The 21,686-nt window shown below is 38.5% G+C and overlaps 1 protein-coding gene across 1 annotated transcript; it reads right to left on the reverse strand.

Annotated features, from left to right (window-relative positions):
- Positions 1-240: 240 nt before the first annotated feature.
- Positions 241-20,983, reverse strand: TTC39A (tetratricopeptide repeat domain 39A; the record flags this gene model as incomplete). Its single annotated transcript, XM_008945828.1, has 13 exons — positions 20,832-20,983; positions 20,083-20,159; positions 19,501-19,568; positions 16,648-16,712; positions 14,330-14,429; positions 13,160-13,225; positions 6,716-6,824; positions 6,013-6,080; positions 5,828-5,887; positions 4,891-5,052; positions 3,858-3,949; positions 2,732-2,852; positions 241-352 (listed from the first exon to the last, which is right to left on the reverse strand). Coding segments are annotated over exons 1-13 (1,219 nt in total), but the record flags the coding sequence as incomplete, so codon positions are not given.
- Positions 20,984-21,686: the final 703 nt, after the last annotated feature.

Raw genomic sequence — 21,686 nt, forward strand, 5'->3', positions numbered from 1 at the left:
GCTGATTTTGAGCTAGCAAAATAAACGGTGCTAGATGTGTATGAAAAATCACTTGCTACTACTGTAAGTTATTGCTGTATAAAAAAAGGAAAATTATTCCTATAAAAAGTTTATAATTTCATTATCTATGTTCTTCTTATGATCAGATTAACTTTACTAATGAGCATCTCTTTTTATTCACAGAAAATATCTTTAGCTATCACACTGTAAAATACCTGCTTAAACCATACCACCGATTACCTGAACTTCTTGCCAATGCTTCTTCTGCTTCAATTAAAGTCTCTAACATGCCTTCTGTTAAGTTGGGACATTTTCCAATTACAGCATAGCCATTCCAGATATACATCATTTCCTAGGGTCAGGGAGAAATGACAGCATCATTAACTACAGGACGGGATAAATGCAGTTATCAAATGCTTTATTTTATCTCTGTAAAAAAAAAAAAAATCTCTGAAAAAGTTAGATTCCTGAAATAAACAGTCAGTTTGGCAAAAAACATTTTCATTGCAACTGAAAACTAGTTACACTGCTTTGCAAAACAAGTTAGCCCTGGAAGACAACTAAAAAGCCATTTACTATACACAATGCAAGGAGGATTGCATGAACAGGATGCAAACACAATCTCATAGATGAAGGCAAGTATTACCAAAACAGTCAGGTTTAAAACATTCATGGCACAGGGTTAACTGTCCCTTAATTAAACTCTCCTCTTGTTTTTCAGTTCTATTCTCGACAGGGCAGTAATAACTATAAATAACTACAATTTATTGCTTCCACACAAAAAATATGAAAACTCAGGACAACAAATCAAAGCAAAAAGAAAACCTGAACTCCTAACCTTTAAGTCAAGCTTTAAACGAACAGAATTTTAGAGCTGAGCTATAAACTATAAACCCCTTAAATTCCCCAGGTTTGATGTTCCCACAGGAAGTAGCTTCTTTTTTATTCAGCTGTTCTTAAATTTTACTGAAAAGTATTGTTTTAATCCCTGTCTGTTATTAGGGTTCTCTCTTAGAGTGTATCACCAGACCAAACGTGCCCATTGCCACTAGCAATCATAAAGTTAAATATGGAAATTTATATAAATTTATGACTGGTCCTTGTGACAAGTTATAAAGTTAAATATGGAAATTTATATAAATTTATGACTGGTCCTTGTGACAAGTTATTTATTTTGTTTATATGACGTAGTCTGTATTTGATAATTTAAAGGGTTTTGATAATATTTCTGTATAAAATAACAGAGTTCTGGAACTATACTACAAAAAGCTGTTGGGCTTGAATAGAAGAAGCAGCATGGTGACTCCAGTCACTGCTGCTCTCACCATCTGGTCTCTACTGACTGGACAACCAGTGCTGAACTTACTGTATCTCCTGCAAGTTTGGTAACATGGTTTTGAAACAGAAGCATTTATTTAAACTACATTTATTCCAGGCTAAACCCCTGAGCTAAGACTTGCTTGAGGACTCACTCCTCTAAGCAAGTCCCATCACAGGAAGAAGAAGAGATCCTAGAGATGAGATTCCGCCCCCAATTCCACATCCTCAAGAGTGCTTTTAACTGTTCAGCTGTGGCATCTGCTGCCTCAGAAATGCAACTGCATCAGAAACAAAGGACACAGTGTCACTTCAAGGAGAACTTAGTACAGAAACCTGTTCTGCTAAAATCCCATTAGAACAGCCCAACCAAACCCCAGGTGTGCATGTTTCTCACTCTACAGTCTCTGAAACCTGAAAGGCAAATCAAAGTAACCTAATTATTCCTCTCATTTCACTCAGTGGAAAGTGGTCCCTAGTGAATACTCAAGCTATGCTGTAACAACTTTATTTCTTCAAGAAGCACTGTGTCACATACCCAGCTGGTGGGCTGAGAAATGACTACTCACTGGTGTCTCCAAGAAGCTCGCCTCACTCAGGCATTTTCTTAAAGAGTATTTACTAATTATCCATCTGTTTCTCAGGCACAACAGCTCAAAGCCCTGCAAAATGTTATCGCCAGTGCACTTAGCAAACCTTTGCTCAAAATCCTTTTATGTTCTTTTATGGGTTCTTTGCAGACGGATTTTTCTAAGAGCACCATGAGCCTTATGCAGCCCTTCTCATCTGGCCACAAGGAACTGGCCAGCGTTACAGACAAAAAAAAAAAAATAATAAAAAATATCAACAGCTGCTGTGGTTTTCTGGAGTGGCTGAAGGATTTGGTTGTTTCATCCTGGCACCCATTAGTTTCTCTGGAGAGCAATCACATTGCAAACATTCAGGGGCAAATCAAATAGATGCTTACAGGCAGTCCCCAATTCACTGTTTCCTCAATTTCCTCCTCCCTCCCCATAACTTGTACCTTAAAGTCTTCTTTTAGCAGTCTCAGTACACGATACATGACACAAAAGACCTAGGGCAAAGTTCCTCAAAAAGGAATCAAAAGGAAGCTGTTAGGAGCATGCTAGTCTATAGCTGGAATAATGAGTTACACATGCAACACATTTACGTGTCCCAAACAACTGGCTTAGTTCCCTGTGGCTGGTGCATGCCCCAGTTTTACAGCATTCCTCACATTCATTTGGCTTTGCTTTGGGAACATTCCAGTCTCCTGCAGAGGTTTTACCTTAGAAACATGGAAAGATACTATTCTAATTATATCGCTTTTATTTCCATAAATTAAAAAATAATAATAATAAAAAAAAAAAATCTTTACAAGCTGGGGGAAGGGGGGAAAATATTTCTAACTTACCAAAGGTGGAACAGGCAAAGGAATGGGGTTTGAAGAAAGGTACCGTCGAGCTTTCCGAATTGCAAACTTTTCTGTAGGCAGAGATTTCCCTGCAATTTTCAGTTTCAAACTGGGAACAATCCTGAAAGTTTAAAAGAAAATGTAAGAAATTTTTCCACTGTGAACCTCTGAGAAAAGAAAATAATTCAAACTTAAAAAAAAAAAAAATCAAACCAAAGGGAACTTAAAAACGCTGCTACACACTGCTGCTACCTCTGGGGAAGCTGAGCAATAAATACTCACAAAAACTGTCTTTATGCAGGGCACGTATCTCTCTAGGCTTCCTCTTGAATCAAGCAGGAGGGAGAGGGACCCTTCCCCACACAAAGAATAAATTAGATGATGCTCCTCTCTTATAAAGGTCCCATCTTTCTTCACAGACTATGAATGAGGCAAACTAGCTCTTGTCACCTCCCATTCTCCCAAAGACCAAAACTATTCACTTCATAATAGACCCCAAGTCTAGTGAAATATGCTTGTACTTGAAAAGCATCAATATATTGTAAGCACATAAAAAAGCGATATTTAGATGTTATAGAAATATTGTGGCAACTAAAGTAACATTTTTTTTTCCCCAGCAAGGTTTAGGCGTTTTTGAGCTTAAACATTGCAATCAGGTTAACTCAAACTCCTTGCGTTAATAACGCGTATATTCACTTGCACATTTAACTATTTCACATTCCTCTCAGACTCAAAATCCAAGAATCCAGTTTTACTGATGCCTCCACTACAGAGGCACACAATGTGTAGCATAATCCATTGAAAGCTTTCCTATCTTACATGCCATTTTGATGAAAGGAAACAACTGAAAAAAAATGTGAATATTACACGCAACAGCAGCAGCCACTGTATGGCTGACAAGTCAAATATCCTGTTCCTAAAGTATTTCCAGGCCAAAAGAAATCTCCTGTCTGAACTCAGGGTCTGCTTTAGTCTAAGAGAATGTTTAATCCTGCAATTCCTTACCAAGCCAATGCTTTTTGCATACATCATCCAAACTGCACAGCGAATAATTCTGCTTCTCTTCCCCCAACACTGCGATGTGCAAAGATAGGAAACTCTTTAACTGGAAGTTAGCAATTTTTACCTAAATAATTCAACTTTGCTGTCTCCAAAAGGACTGCAGTCATCTGGTCCAAACATACTGAGATAAGCAGCTTTCATGTAAATATAAGTAGCCTGAAAATGCAATCAAGAATTTATATACATAAAAATGAACTTACAGCACTACCATTATTGATATAAGGCACAAACCAGCAAGAAGGAAGAATTTGCTGCTTTTGGTCTCAAACAGATGTAATCTTACAAAATTTTAGGCAGGAGATAAGTAATTCACAAAGTGGAGTACAGATTTATTTTTTTTTTTAAATCATGTATATTTTTGTTTACTTTGCATCACATTACAGTTTATGTCCAAATTCCAGGAACAAATGTAATGTTTGCATAAAGTGAACTTATATATTAGTCTTACGAATACATGCTAGAAAACTTATGAAAAGGTCATGCTCAGCAAAAAAAAAAAAACAAACCCAAACTATGCAGTCTGTGTGTCCAATGACAACTTGGTAGCATTATCTCAAATATTAGGTTCCAGAAACCAGTTCTTGAAGGGTTTAATGATTTCAGATTATGAAAAGTACTGATTTCACAGGGATTCCTGAGCAATCAGAGGGAGGAAAGCTAGCAGGGTTCTGGATGGAAGAGCTCCTTCCTTTCAGATGCACAGGGCAAGGCGCTTCTTCTAATTACATTTATTATCCTGGAGGCATCAACATGGCTAGCCTCACTCATCACCAAAAGAGCTTCTATCCATAATGTAATTTAAGCAATGGCAACTTGCACCACTAAGTGCAATGTGCTGATGACAAAACCAGTCAATACACAGCAGAACACCTTTAATAAGCTGTTCTTCACCTACAAGTCAGGCCAAAATGACTTCTGTTTGCCCACAATCTGTTAAAATTTCAAAGTTTGCCATTTGTTGTCTGTAAGAGCCACAGAAGACCATGTTTTAACAATCTCCTAAACCACACAAGATTCAAAGCTACAAAAAGTGAACTCTTGATCTGATTGACAGTTAATAGATACTACAGGGCCTTCCACCCTTCTTTTCTGCTTACCTTTGACCAAGTGTTTTCTTTGCTTAGTAGGTCTGCATAGAAGAAAGCCATCTTCCACTGGCGCTTGTAGGTGAAGCACCACATGAGCTCCCAGTAACACATGTGATGAAACTGCTTCCAATATTGCTGAGCCTCACAACATTCTTCATACCTATTAACTGCCTGAACACAAATATTTCAAAACATGGCTTTAATCATGTGTAAATGCACACACACCAGTGCTCTAGGAGACACTAAAACTCTCTGATCTGCCAGCACGGCTCCTGCAACTTCCAAATTATTAACAGCCTAGTATTCCCCAAAATCACGTCTCTTGGCTCCACACAAGAGATTCTCGAGTCTGCAGCCATCCTGGTGCTAGCAAGTTTACCCCTGCTACAGAGCTCCCTGTTTCTGGAAGTGAATATTAAGTTCTAAGCGCAGGCAAAATGAACGTTTGTGTCTAGGGAAATTAGGAAACCAAAAGTCAGAGGACAGATGCTGAGCTGGCATTTATTGTTGCAGCTCCAAAGATTTCGAGGGAGCTACCACACTGCACAACAGCTGTTACTCTGTCTCAGAGTATTCTGGACACACATTCTTCATCTCCCTGATTCTTCCCAGTTCTGTATGCCTCTCCACTCAGACTGAAGCCAAGGGATTACCACTGGACGTTATTAAAGGCAGAACCTGCTTCAGGAGAGGTAAGACAATGAGAAAACTGTCACTAATACTGGCAGACTAGCTTATCAACAGAAACTGAGAAGGGGAGCAAAATGAGCTGGTCAAACAAGCTAGCCAAAACAGTTTTCAAAATTCTTGTTTGTAATTCATAAACTGTGAATTAGATATAGGTCAAAACCAGAAGAAGCATTAGCCAAAAAGAAAACATTGATCGTGGAGGAGTTTTTCTAAAGCTTTTGAAACTTACTTTCCCAAGAGCAAAAGGATTACTTACCGCATCAATATTACCCTTTAGTGTTTCTATCCTGCCTGCAAAAAACAGGAATATGGCTCCCTGTAATAAATAATAGTACAAGTATTCTATAACAGTTTCCAAGCTGACCATACAGTCTAGATCTTTGTTAATTGGCAAGAAAACATTAGACAGTCACAAAAAAACTAAATTATGATTCATTTTACCTTTGGATAGCGAGTCAAGTAAGGCTTAAGCAGTCTTTCTGCCTCCTCAACATTTCCTTTCCCTGTCCCTAGAATGTATAAAAATGCAAGCAACAAAAACAGTTGAGAAGGAGGAAAAAAACCAAAAGAACAGGAATGCCAGGTACTGGTTGGCATTCTCCATCTGGCCGACAGGAAAGGTCGCCTCCCTAAGTAAGGCACAAATAAAGGCTGGTGTTGCACTAAGCCAGCAGGCAGGAAGGGCTGAACAACATTGTGCTTACTGACTTGAAAACTCACTTGTGCACAGACAAACACATTTTGTAGAATGTTTTAGCACGAGATAACAGGGCAGCATGTTTCAGTGAGAAGCCATCACCTCTCAAAAAAGACAGAGATGACAAAGGTGAACAAAGTGTTCAGGCATTCACCACTTAGAGCCATTATTTTAACCTCCCAAATAATGCACCTAACTATTGAAGACAGATATATTTCTCAATTTCTTTGCTATCCCCAGCATCTCCCTTCTTATGTATTTGATCTCCTTGAAGATTAAGAGACTCTCTTCAGTATGATCACTATTGTAAAATTACCCACAAAAAAAGTTAGATTTAATCTGGTCAAGAACAAACAATTCAACAACAAATAGGTGATGAAATCATCTTTTCCCCCCTCTGTCCCACATGAACTAATCAAATCCAAAAATTATTATAAACAATCTTACCTAACACAAAGGTCATGAAAGTATGATAGCAAAGCAACAGCATGGTACACAGCACCGACCTAAAGCTGTATGATGATGCTCCCTCTTGAAGCTGCAGCAGACCACGTTCCTGTGCAAACAGAGGCACAGAGGACAAAGTTTTGGAAGAGAACCAAAGCTGTGTTTGTTGACTTCCATGGTCTCATCTACAGCTCGCTCACTCACCAAATTCACAAAACGTACTGACATTTGTCGCTTATATAGCAATCAAAGATTAAAAAAAAATACACATATGAAGTTATTTAACAGTTCACCATAGAGCTACTGCTTAGCCTGGAAAACATTTGATGACAGAGCAGTAACTTGAGATTTATTATATGGTTAACATGAGAACCCAAGACAACTGATCACCATCATCCAAGTGCTGCTGAACAGCAATCCAGAAACAAAAATCATGATGCTTTCAAATGCAAGACAAATAACACATATTGCCACCATGCAGTATCTCCGTGTTTGTTATTCACTGCACAAGCAAGTTAGAGGTATCAATAAAAATAAATCTGCAACTAGCAGGTAAAAAGATGACTGCGCAAAAGAATGTTTTTAAGTATGCTAAGACCAAAAGGAGCTTTGCAATGATGTTGGCCCACTACCACCAGTGGAAAAATATAAGGAAAAGAAAAATATCTCTGCTTACTTTGGGAAGAACTAAAGCAACCAAGTATAAGGCTGTTTTCATATTCAGTGAGAGCATGACAGATAGCCAACTTTAAGGATTCAAGCCCCTGAGGCAATAGCATTTAGCAGCCCATTCTAGGACTGGTTCCATGATATCAACAGCAAGAATATAAATATGCAAATGTATTAAACATGAGATCTGCCTACTAATAAATATGCACTGTAAGACATCCCTTGTGTGCTGGGGATAATTCTCTTTAAAAGTTATACTCCAAGTGCAATGGAAAGTTACTGGAATTTGATGTATGTGACTATAAGGACATCCTTTCAAACCAGCTACTCTATAAATAGGGGCCCTGAGGGATGTCTATCAGAGCCACTGCAGAAGGTATCAGAGTGAGCACTCGGAGCAAGACCTCAACACACATTTTCATCTTCCCCGTGTCCTTGCCAGCAGAGGGGTGTTGCTACCTCATCTTTACCACTTACTGTGTAAACCCTGAAGCCTGTAACCATATTCTAAATTTCATCATAGATTTACTTTTTCACTTAACTAGTGTGGTTAAGTGTTTTCACAGAAATGCAGGCAGTTGGTTGTTTGGTTGTGGTTTTTTTGTTTTTGTTTTTATTTTTTTTTTTTTTTTAAATTATTATACTAATTATTGCTCTGGGGAAAGGTAGTATTAACACACATATTTGCAGGTCAACTAGTAGAACATCTAGCCTGGACAAAACAATGAAAATACTGACTTGCATGTCACCTCAGAAGAAATTAAAAGGTAGTAAAATCATTACTGAAAATCAATGACAATGAAAGTCAAGCACTCGGCAAAATAAAGTCAGTGACATTTTGTGCTGAGAGAACAAGTTTGATTGATAACAGAGTAAGTAATGAAATATGATGTATTCGAGCTTCTTTAAATTGCCCAGATGAAAACCACAAATATTTGGATTTTTTAAAAAGTAGCACTGTAGCAGTGTGAGGTATAAATAAGACAAAACTTTCTGTGGAATTAATTTTGGCAAAAAAAAAATTCCGGACTAGATTTCCAAAGTACATTTTTTTGAAGTGAAAAATCTTAAGGCTGGATATTTCATTGAGCCTTTGCTGACACCAGTACTAAGCCTTACAGTGTTTAATATCTTCCATAGAATACAAAAATAAATCTCACATGAATGCTGATCACATTTGTCAATAACACTAAAAACGATGCAGAAAGTTTATTAGTCATATATATATTAATATGATCATTTGTCAAGTTGACTTCATTTGTATATTTTTAGTCTGAAAAATGTATTTTAATACAGCCAGCCAAAGTTATCATCTGTACAGACAAGGAATGCAACTCACATTCACCCTACATGGGACTGAATCCTGGAAAGTAGTAACTGCGAAGTAACTGGATTAAGAATATTGACTGTTCATCAGAACAGGGCTGCAAATCTGGCCACTGGAGCCTAAATTCTTAAACTGAGTAGTTACACAGGTATGGGAAGCTCACCGAGCAAGTTAGTTCACTCTGGTATGTCCATATTTGTCCAGTACAAGTATTAAAGAATGATTACTTTTCATTCTGATATGGAAAGCTTTGGGTAATCAAATTGCAAAGTAACAATGTAATCAGTAGACACAGTCTGAAAAAAAGGAATCTAGTAGTAGTTGTTAGTCTTTCAACTTTTGCTTGTAAAAAAAGGCTGCGACAAAGCGGCTGCTCCTCAAAAAAACTCTTGCAAACTGCTTCTGTTATGACGAGATCCCCAGGAAAGCAGGATGATGAAAGGTGTCTCAGGGAAAACATGTTTTAGACACCAGCCAGCCTCCCTGGGCTCCCTCTGTGGCTGGCAGAGACAGAGGTGCTCCTCCAAGGAACAATTCAGCCCAGACATCATGAATCACCTCTTCAAGCACCTACTCCTCCACATGAAATTCCCCAGCAAACCTAAATTAGGTGTCATGAGCTGGGCAACCGCCCCCATGTAATCCTCACTGGGGATCAAACTGAGGACTAAATCACAAACAGCTACTACTTGAACCTAAACTCTATAAACAAATTCACTGGTGCCAGTCACTAAGTGAGCATGTTATATTTGTTAGGACACACCTTCTAGCCACAAATAACCCATAAATATCTTCCACACCCATGCCCCAGGTGATCTGAGCAATCCCAGAACACCAGGAATGAGCTTACAAACAAAGTCTATTACAGGGCATACTGCTGTAATACAGCACAGATGTCAAGGCAGTTAGAGCTCGTAATTTCTCTAAAATCCTGAAATGACACAAACACATTTAGGTTTTGTTTTCACATAAAATGTAAGTAACACTAAAGGGCATAAAGTACAACGCAGAGCAGGGAGCAATGACACAGACAGCTGTGATCCTGTGGGGTAACTCACAGCTTCCTGTGCAAGCTGCTCATAACATCCTACACTCTCCTTATTTCATCTGATTGATATGATCCCTGTCCCAAGACATCCAGTGTTCTGTCATTCAGGATTCCCCACTGAGCACTGGGGATCCCCACAGCAAATGCAGGACAAACAAGGGCAATGCTCAAAACCATTATCAGACAATGTCAAGACCGGCTCATATTTATTTCAACTGTCACTAACTAAAATCTATTTACTTTCCTGAAGTGAAAGCTCTTCAGTGACATTTTGAAATCACTCTCTTTTGATTATGGATCTTGACAATAGAAGCAAAGCAAAGTCACCATTTATGTGGCATGACCTGATCACATTACGCTTAGCAAAAAAGCTGGATACTACTAACAGCTTTTACAAAAAACTAATTCATCTAGTAGACAGGGTATTTGAATATGTCCTATGAAACAATTTTAGATTCAAACTTCATTTTGAAATTTGCATAAAAGACCAAAATGCAAATGAAAAAGACGCTTAGTGGGAAACTGGAATTGAATTTATTACAAACTGACACATCAAAAATACTGTGCAGTTCAGCTGCTTTGGAAAAAATGTTCTCCCACATCAAAAAGTATAATTTGAGAGAAATTTGTTCTATCTGAATGTTTTCCTGCCTTCCCCTGAAAACATGCTGCCTGCCATCTGACCCCCTGACGGACTGCACTTAACATATGGTGGGCTCATGTCAAACTTTTTTACAGTTCAGCAGCACAGTATTTGTAATTGACTCCAAAAACAAGAACTAGAGTAAATATTAGCCTGAGACCTGGCAGAGGATTCAGTAAGAAGGGTTCAGTGCTTATATGGCAGATAGTGCAAGGGCTTTTCTGAGCTCAGCTCAGAAGCGAAGCTGCCATTAACCACGCAGGGAGCAGATGGGACACACGCTCCACCTACTGCCCAGCGAGCACAGAAGCCATGCCTCCCCGGCGAGACGACCTGACAGCGTGCGACACGGATCTCTGCACACAATTTCTCATGAAACTGGGCAAAACTGCACTGAGCCTGCATGTCCAAATGCAGGGCCTATGCCATTAAGCACAAATAAGCCCATAATTTGTCTAATGATACAGGGGAAAGGAGCTTGAATGGTGACAAGGGCACAACTGGTACATTTTGGACTGGAAGGGAACAAATGCAGCCTTGGGCTACTTTTATGCTTTCTTGATCTTATCCTACGTACTATTTTGAGACTCCAGACTGCTGTTAAGTTGATCACGTTGTCCACTGTGCCCACAGATGGCCCAGGAAGTAATGGAGCTCTGGGCATGTCCTCATTTACTATCGGATGTGACATGTCTGAGAGACAAGAAGAGTCCCTAGGGGCAAATCTGTTGGCTTCAAGGCAGATTAGTATTGTGGAAGATATCCCAATGCAATTTTCTATCCAGTTTTTATAAACACATGACCCACACCAAAAGCAACCTGTCCTCCAGTGCTCTGTATCTCTCTCAAGTAAACTGCAAACAGCTCAAGGCACTAACCATGGCTCTTGTGTTTTGCACAGTGGGATGATCACGGTGAGCACTTAACGAAAAGACTGCAAGACCAAATACAGATATGTTCAAAACTCCTTTCTTCTGGATAGGGTGCAGCACATGAGACACAAACTTTCCCTCTCCCCTGTCACTGTTTCTTTCTTCACCTTCTAGACTCTTGTCTGTACTGCAAGGGACAGCTTTCTCTTGCAAGGTTTGGAAAGCCGCCGCTGGGAAGGATTGCAAATGCAATTGCAATTTTGCTTTTGGCTTTAGGCATCTGACTCAAAATCAACAAATGCTGAAGGGCAGAAGGTCTTTTTTATAGTAACCTTTTAAAATAAATGACTGTCAATTAACTTTGATCAATATGTTTAAAATAATCCTTTTTTATGGTGTGTAGACAGTGGGGTTTTGCTTAAATTTATGGTAATCCAGGTCATGTTTCAGTGAGTTATTAAAAAACTGGAACAGGAGCTGACTCATCAACACAAATATCACCCCACTCATAGCCATACAAGATATCCCAGTGCCAAAATAAAAAAACCAAGAGAAATTCAATTAGAGGAACAACTTTCATTTGCAGTAATGAGATGAGTGCTCAGCAAAGTACTCTCAGAACTCTGTTGGTACATGAATTGCCCTTACATTTCTAGGATAATATTTTGCTTTAAACACTTCTACCTGTCAGCTGTAAAAAGAAAGAGCATTTGATTTTTGCCTCTGCTGCCTGTGAAACAGCTCCTGGTCAGCTCCTGGAAATTTCCAAGTTCTGTCAAAAGCACCTTGCATTTAAATTGGATTTTTAATTTACAGGTCTAAGATCCTTCCTCTAAACTAACAAAATAGTGATGACACTGATCCACCTGTCACCTAAGGTTGCAGCTCTGACCAAAGAAACATTTTTCTGCTTGGAACTTGTTTTGTAAATAGAAAGCATTAGAAAAGAGTTAAGTTTTAACTTTTTTATATAGCTTTCCTTGGGTCTGCAGGACATCAAACATTCACCTTACCCAGCATCTATTAAATAGATGTAATTAACAGTTTAGGTTACATGGACCATGCTTTCTTAATCCAGGAATGCAGCTCTGAGTAAATCTCATGTTCTGCTGGTAGAATGACAGACAAGGGCAGGTACAAGGTATCAAGGCCAAGATATTCTGAACAATTTAATATCCTGTTTTGAAATAACAAATCCACAATAAAACTAACACAGCACTTTCTGTGCTCCCGCCCTGCAGATTAACTCAGGTTCTCAGAGTTTACTGGTGCTTCACTGCTGAACTTCTGTCCTTAACCTGCACGCACAAACACCACAGGCCAGGCTTGGTACTCTCTAGGCACAAAAGCACTTACTCTTTCAGGCAAAGAGAATTTAGGTGCCACACTCAAGTTATCAGTTGCTACTAAAGACATAGAGGGGAAAAAAAAAATTTCAGAAACGAAATTGAATTTTTTCACCCCCATTGGATGTTGTGCAAGAACCTGTCAGGGACATTCAGGTAACACAATGACAATGACTATCAAGTAAGTTAATATATTAAAGGCTAAGCATACACTTTTTTATTTTCTAAGCACAAGGATGTATCAGAAGATCAGTAACTAAAAACCAATATATGTCAACATCACTGTATTAGCCATTGTCTTTATCATGTTTTGCAACAGTATCATCACTGAACAATGGTATCACCATCTTTGATTGTAGTACAAAAATACAAAGGAGTGCTGAGCTGTATGGAAGCATCAGTGCCAACAGTGTGCACGTGATATGACTCAGAGTGTTTCAGAAGGTTATGGTTAATGTGAGGAAGAAGAAAAACTCCTGTCTCCATTTCACAATTTAAGAGTAAGGAGAACGTACCAATAATATTTAGTTCACACTTACCTTGTTTCCAGAAAATCCAACAAACTCCAGTAACCTCAGAATCCGTGTGGGAAACATGGACAATGTCTACAGAAAGAAATGTGACAGTTATGCAGTAAGAGACTTTCTGCCTCTCAGCTACCAGCTGCCTCCTACAGCTTCTCCAAACATAAGAAATAATCACTAAAATTAGTAAGAACATCTTTATATGTCTGACAGTTTCACGGGTAAACGTATACACCTGCTATATTTTACATACAATTTAAACAAATACTTGTTTCTTAGGGAGACCTTGTGTCTCCAGGATTCTCTGCACTGAAATATGTTCACACAGCACATGCCTAGTAAGTCTAGCACTTCTTGGATGTTTCCAAAATACTAAGTGCATACCACACAGCATGTTTTTGTTCTTTGTGCAGTAAATCTAACATTTGGCCATTTGCCAGACTCACACAAAGTAAGGCAAGCAGGAAGAAGCACCAGGCACCTCCCATGGCCCATCACCTGAACAACCAAGTCAACCCTCGCCATCTCTGGGTCAACGCCTCTCTGACATACCAGGAACCTACCCGTAACATTCTGACCAGAACACAAGGAACAACAGCCAGCAGTGGTCTGAGAAGCACCCCAGGCCCCATTCATGTACGCTGCCCCACCAACTGAACAGTTAACAGCCAAGTCCTTGGTGGATTCCCAAGTACCAGTTAAACAGTAAATGGAAGGCAACAAGCACAGGCAACTGCTGCTTCTGTGCAAGGCTTCTCCTGGTCCCCAACCCAGTGGGTCCCTTCTCATGAGGCTGTAACACCTTCCCCTCCAAGTACCTCCCAAGCACTGGTCCCTTGGCTAATAAACACCCTGACTGGGAGGTGGGCACAAGCACTCAGCTATGTTCTCCAAGAACATGCCCTCAGTCTGTGCCAGATGAGTTAACGTCTCAGCTGATAATCTCCCTGTAAGGATGTGCAAGTGGGTGTGCACACAGAGTGGCACTGCAGGCAGGAGTCTCTTTACTTCTGAAGTGTAGTAATTATTACCTGATGTTCTTAGACCCGAGACTGGGATCCTGCAGGTGTCAGGGCACACTTTAACTACATGATTAGTAACACTGGCATCAGCAGAACTTCTCAGGTATTTAAGTTGAGATGATTTGCAGGGCTTCAGCTCAAGAGAAGAATTGTTGGTACGTACCAGATTAAATGCTCCAACTCCAAGTTTTACACCTCCCTCAAAATGAAGATGGTTTTCTCCTTTGACATAATGTGGAGACTGTATGAGACTGTCCAGCTCCCTGAAAACGTACAAGATTCTGTTACGCTGTCAGTAAATAAAATGATTAATTTTAGACCAGTAAGAAAGTAACCTGACCACCTGGAACTATGCAGTAGTTCAAAAAAGATCAAGCTGTCACCTCACCCAGATGAGCAACACCTGCAAACATTTTGTTATCAACAAATAATTTGTCATGTTAATATCAATTAAAAAAAATGTGGAGTCCTGCCAATTAATTCCTGTCAAACAGACATATTCAATCTGCAATCACATGTCTGACTGAAAATGTTTCAAGAGTGGCTGTTGGAGGTAATAGCAACCTTTACTACTGCAAAAAAGCGATGATGTGGCTTAAAGAGAGTTAAATTTAAATGAGTAAATTTGATTGGAGTTTCACTAATTCCTGGAGTAGGTACTTCTTCTTGAGTGTGTTTTTTTCAAATATGACATTTTGTTATATATAGGAAAAGATAATTGGAAGAAAAATTTTTAAATGGCAGGTATATCAGAATTTACATTTTGCTTATTTTTATAACTTTCATAAATCTCAACTCTGTACTGTTATTTCCCTGAATATAACCAGATGGGTTGAACCTCTTTTGCCTCAAAGCTTTCTATAGCTATCTGTTTTTTACGCTATTGTTTTAGTTTATTTTGTTCATTACTAGAGGAGGAAAACCAGTTTTAATGTCAGTCACATATTTGAGTTCAGGCTCCCACATTTTTATCTGCCGGCTGTTGCCTGGGCTACTGTGAAAGCTTTCTGATACTTTTTATTCACTGACAATAAGCAAATGTTTCATTCTGAATTACTGTTTTATTTCATTCCATCTTTTTTACAGTGTATGGTAAAGTTTCCTCCCCAAAAGAGACACTTAAAAATTGTATCTTTCCAGCATTTACTCCTCCCATCTTTTCAAGGTTACTGTTGTTTGGGATTATCAAGCAGTACTGCTGACAGTGGGGAACAAAAAAGATGGCTTTTTATATCAGAAACAATGTTGTAAAAAATACTGATCAATGAAAGCAAATAAAATCTCATTTTCATATTTCATTGTTTTCTCCATAACTTGTTGCACCACACTCTCACCAAAACTGCAAACAATTATTTCTTCCCACATCAAAGGAACCCTACAAAAATCCTAACTGCCAACCCTGCATACAAACTTTCCCTTTGTGAAAACACATCTTAGTAATGTGCAAGTTGCTATCAGCATTCTTTTGAAGAATGCCTGAGACCTACTAGATTAATAACACTTTGTGTTTACATATACTAGAACAGATCTAAAGTTATTGATGCAAAACCAAGTATGCTTCTCATGGTGTACATTTTAATGTAATTTTAAGAATTTACTACTGTACTTCAAAAACTTCTGCACATGTTGAATGTAGCACTTCATAACCTCCTAGATAAGAAGAAATCTGCTTAAGCAGGTGGTTTTGACTTATAGAGACTAAGCAATAGGCATACTGAAAGTTCAGATAAGCAACCCTGCTCATCATTTTCAATAGTATGGACATTCTCTTCAGAACAGAACAACTGCCATATTTAAACAGATTAAAAGTCCAGCTGACCAAATATTTCACTCAGACAGTGAGATATGCTTGGAAAAGGATACTCTAGGAATTGACTGTTCAGGGACTCCAGGAAGCAGAGTCTGCACCTGTTCTACCATCCTAACTTGCCCCTGTAGACCAATTTCTGGTTAACCTTTGTTTGAAGCCATTTATACTTTCCACTGCAAGCTCTTCAGTTGTAATCTCTTAACTTTTTTTTTAGTTTCATGTACTTTTTTTATGAAATAATTTGTGTTTCAGCTACCAGTTTTGTATGTTCCAAAAAGCTGCAGCTAGAACTATAAAAAAAAAAATGCTATTTCACATGCCTAATGACTGCAAGACCTCCAAATTGTGCTATGCAGACATAATGACCATTACACCGTTTAGAATAAGGTTTTTAATATACATAATTTCAGAGATACAGTATGTGAAGTAGGCAAACCTTGGGAGTTAACAAGGTTAAGGTCCATTATCTTTACAATCCAAATCAACCATAATATCATTGTTCTTTGTCATGCAAAGGAGGAATCTGTGTGGGCTGAAAAAGGCTACAGACTTGAGACCCATAATAAAGGCTGCAATAAATAAAATAGTAATTGATTTGTGAATTGGACAATTCAACCAGCAGCACTTCTTACTGAGAAAGTACAGTTGACCACATCATCACTCTATCTTACCTGTATGTTTGGTAACTGTTTCGGACTTTGATGCCTCCTTTTATGAAACTAACCATATTCTCATCCTGTTAGAAAGGAAACAAAAGCAATATGAATTTATAGGCATTATAAAGATCTTTTGTCTTCTTGAGATGAACACATGGCTTGAACATAACCATCATGACACACACAATAGAAGTCTCTAAGAAACAATAGCTGAGTTAGGATTTCCTTCCTATATTAAAATATTTTTACTCTATTTAGACAAATAGACTTTATTTGGATGCCCTCTGTGATTAGTTTAGCCCTTATGACCTTTGGATCATCTGAAATGTGCATTAATGGGGACTGAGCTAATGAAGGGCACCTGAAGCACATGGATTTGTGGCTTGTTCAAAAACCAGCTTTCTCTCATTTGTCCTTCAGCACAGCTAAGATCTGAACATTTTCTGGCTGAGCACCAGAGACAAGTAACTGCCTGCCCTCAGCAGTCTACAGAATATAGTTTCACTTCCAAACAGGAAGCAGGGTGAAGTTATGCAGGATATGATCTTTCTGGTCTGAATATTCAATTATCTGCGAGATCCACACTGTACGGTAACAGTTAAATTAAATTACAAGATATAATGAACTGAGAACTTACAGTAAAGTGTATCTGTGGGACCATTAGTTTACAGAACTCTCTAGTCTCATAACTTTCTGGTGACAGCTTCTTGCCTCACTCATCCTATATAATCTGTCATTCTGGTTTGTTTGGATATCTGCTGTTATTCTGGGATAGGAAGACTATATGCGGTCTAGCAGCTGATTTTTCTGTGACAGTATTTTAAGAGTCTTTATGAAGCATCGTAGAGAAAATAGCATAGACCAGATGAGCGTTGGGTTGTTCCACTGCTATTATTAAGGAAACAGGGACCAGTTGTGCTCAATGATCTGTAAAGAAAGAGTCAGAACCTGCCTCAAAGAGCTTTCCACCCTCCTGTGAGTCAGGAAGATCACTCAATCCAACCAAAGCTACAGATCAACTTCTAGACTTTGCTTTCTATGAACCACTAGAGGAAGCCTAATGGCCTGAAATGCTCACTCCTGCAGCCTGCAACACCACCCACCAGCCTGTGTCCTTTACAGTCACCCTTAAGAAACATTATCAAACTATATGCACCATAAATGAACATGTAATTCTTTATGCTATATCTCCAGAAACCTGAATCACAATCACATGTAAACAAAATAACCACATAAGAAAGTGATCCTTTTTTCCTTTGTTCTGTAGAAAAAGGTTTTTAATTACCATCTTGGGGTGGGGTGTGCAGTGTACACATGTAAAGGTTCAGTTATATTTACCTTTGAATGGGAAATGGAAAGAAGAAAATAAGAGGGATTTAAAATGCTTAAATTCAGAATATGCATAATACCAACATCAAGAGATAACCAACGTGAGAATAGTCCGTTAGGAAAAATCCTAAAACTAATTTTTCTGTGCTTTTAAGTGGCTTTGGTCATTCACATTAAGTATCAAAACTAATCCACTTCCAACAGCTGTTGGAACCAAGTGCCTTTGTTGTATTTTTAAAACCAGTTCATGAAAAATTAAACACAACAGAAGAGGAAGCAAATAGACATTCTTTATGCAGAACAGGACAAGAAATTATTTTCTTACTCTTAAATTTCTCATGTATCTATAAGTATTTTTAAAAACAGATACTTGTGAAAATAGTGCTTAAACCCAAGAGGCACTGCATTAAAACACTAACTTCTTATGCAGTGAGGTAGTTCTTAAAACCCTTGCTCCCATAGCTTCAAGTATCACCCAGACTGTCTCCAGTGCAAGAGGCTACCCATTCCAAAGGATCCCAAAGGAATGTGGAAATAGGTAGCTACACCTTGGCCATTTCAAAGTCCATCATTTGCTATAAAGTCACCATCATTACCGCTCTAAAAACCTTCAGAAAAAAGCTACTCTGACCACAAGTTTTGCTACAAATCGATAGTTTCTAGCAGAAGGCCATTGCAGATCCCTGCAAAAAGTTACACAGTTCACAAACAACCATAAGCAACATAAATCAGAGCCCATCTGGCAACTCCCAAATGCTGTAAAATCACCATCTGCATTTTATTATCTACCAGCATCTTTGAGCCAAGAAACAGAACCCCTTGGTGAACATGACTTTTATCGGCCCCTCTGCATAGATGAGGAGTCACACTGTCATATAGCAAGTACAGCCAAAACATGAGGAAAAATCAGTTATTTCAACTATGATAAATAATTTAAATTGCAAGCTGGAGCCCAAGTAAGTAGTGCTAACGTTGATCCATCAAACAAATCAAGCTTCATTAGTACACACAGATGAAATTCAAAGAAGAGGGAGAGTCCCCTTCTTTTAAAGACAGGCAGCACTGTTGAGCAAAAAGCAAGTGGGGAGCCTAATAGCTATGCAGACCATAATAGCTGTTGAAGAACAAAAAAGTGAGAAAGCAGTCTTTGGAAATCAAACACCAGCCTGACAAAAACAAAAAACTCGCTTGCATTCCAGCACAGCACAGTTTCAATGACCACATACTTCATTTTTTTTAATCTGATATCCCAACACACACTATTTGAAAATTGGTGCTTACTGCTGTTACATTCCACCCATCCAAAAGGGACTGGAGAAGGGCGTCACAGGGAACTCACTGCTGTTATCATGATAAGTGATGTTAGGTAATCATGAGGGATAACAAAACATTCTACTAGGTTTAATCCATCTGAAAGAGTCTTACACCATCAGGTCGAAGTATGGTCTTCGAGGATTTCATTCATTTTAAGCAAAGAAACCTGTATGGTAGGTAGTTTTTTTCCCTTCCCAAAAGAGTCACACAGGGGACCTTCCATACCTGGAGGAACGTAAGAGCTGCTCTCTGAAGTAAACATTCAGCATAGCAAATTTCTGCATGGATTTCCTCTAGTGTCATATGGAGTAGGGAAGAAAACAAATCAATTAGAAAAAAAAAAAAAAAAAAACAATTAGAAAACTCTTAGCCTATTAATATAGGAGTAGAATTAAGATGAGAAAGTTTGATCCAAGCTGAAACTGAGAAAAATATTTTCTAGATCTGCTGTAGTGCTTTAGTTCAAGACTACTGAAGTCACTCCAAACAGAACTGACACACAGTTACAGAAACTTACAGAAACAGGAATTTTTCTGCTGCCTTCCAGGAATTCCTGGATCTAGAACCTTTCTAAGTATTTCTTTGCACAGGAATTTTTTGAAATGTTGAGACAGCAGTCAACAAAAATGGTGATTTTGGATGTGGCGACACAACAATTGTCAAAACACTGATAGAGCAATTTTGTCAATGCCACATTAAACACTGTGTCAGTGAACTCACAATCTGCAAAAACACATTGGGTAAAAAATTCAACACAATTCCAATTATGGAAAGATGAAAACATTATGGATTTAGAGATAATGTTACCTTCAGTAAAGTGTTCAAGGCTTTGTCTATGTACGAGGTTGTTTATAGAATCCGCTACTGTAGATTTCTTCCTAAATCTGCAGAAAAGTCAGTTTGGTCATTCTGAGCATGAAGCATCAACAACAGAGAACAGTATCTTTCAGCTGGCCACCCACAGAGTCACTAACATACCTCTAGTACTCACCTACCCTCTGTCATCTTACCACATACACAAATTTTAGCATATTCTATACAGAAGTTACTCAAGATGGTCTTCCTAGGATCCATCTTCTACCCTGTAGGTGCAGAAATCTGTCTTGATGAAGGAAGGGCATAAGTGGGCTTTTTGATTTATTTTGTGTGTGTGTGCATACGTGCACAGAAGTGGAAGCACAGTTGACTCAAAGACAGCCCGCTACAGTGCAACCATCATCAAATGGGAAGATTCTGCAGTGTCTGCAAAGGGCAACTTCCAGACATGGCAGAATCAGAGCTACATATGGGACAAAAAAATCTAACTGACAAGAAATATCAGATAATGCAGTAAATTAATGTTTTCAAGACTAGACTGATGAAAACCCTAAGTTATGTGGTGTGACCTCATAATTGAACTTGCCTTGAGCAGGAGGCTGGACTAGATAACCTCCTGATGTCGCTTCCAATCCCAGTTTTCCTATGATTTCTATGAAATTACATGTCTTTTTTTTTAACATGTATGTCTTCCAAAACTTTCCCATGACTATTTATTAACTGAATTGCTCCACACTTACTTTTGACAGGTGGCTTGAGCTTCCTTCATTGTGTTCCCTGCATTCAATATGTCCTGAGGGTCAAATGTCATCATAGCTTGCATTTCCAATATGGTGGCGTAAGTCAGGGCATGATACATACTGTCTTTCGTTCTGAAAGAAAATACAAGATGCAAAGCCCATCCAATTTAATTATATTATTATCTTTAAAAAACAAACACAAGTCCAATTCCAGAAACTTACCAACCTGATGGCAACAAGGTCTAAACAAATGAAAAAGCAAACATGAAGGACAGGCAAAATACACAAGACACACTAATAGGTTAAGATTTAAAGAGGAAATCATGTCTACAGCTCCAGTTTCAATAACTCTGCTTAAACGCTCCCATTCCGAGCTGAAGATGGGTATTTAACATACATGAAGCACAGGAATTAACCACGTAGGTAACCATTTAGGGACAATAGAATCATGACAGGCTTTTTTAATGGAGTATCTAATGAATACTACAATGCATGATGGAAATCCAGACATCCTCTATTTTGGGACAGTTAGTCTTGAGTTTGTCACTCAAGGAGATAAGTAACATGACACTCTAACCATGGCTAAAATAAAATCTTCTTCAACCAGATCTTCCCCACCAGAAGCATTCCAGTCTATGTCAAACATTACAGCTTCTTCCTCCTCTCCCCTTCCACAAACCTTGCACCCCAATCTGTTCAACTTGCATAATATTCTGTGGGATCTCAGGTGGTAGCTCCTTTACGGAGAGCAAAAAACTTTGGTGTTAGTTTCCTCTGGCAGGAGGAAGGGTTTATGTATTACACACATTTATCCCATAGGGTATAATATATATATATATAATATATATTATATAT

This window comes from Merops nubicus, unplaced genomic scaffold (genome assembly GCF_000691845.1).
Source record: "Merops nubicus isolate BGI_N331 unplaced genomic scaffold, ASM69184v1 scaffold48968, whole genome shotgun sequence".
Taxonomy (NCBI): domain Eukaryota; kingdom Metazoa; phylum Chordata; class Aves; order Coraciiformes; family Meropidae; genus Merops; species Merops nubicus.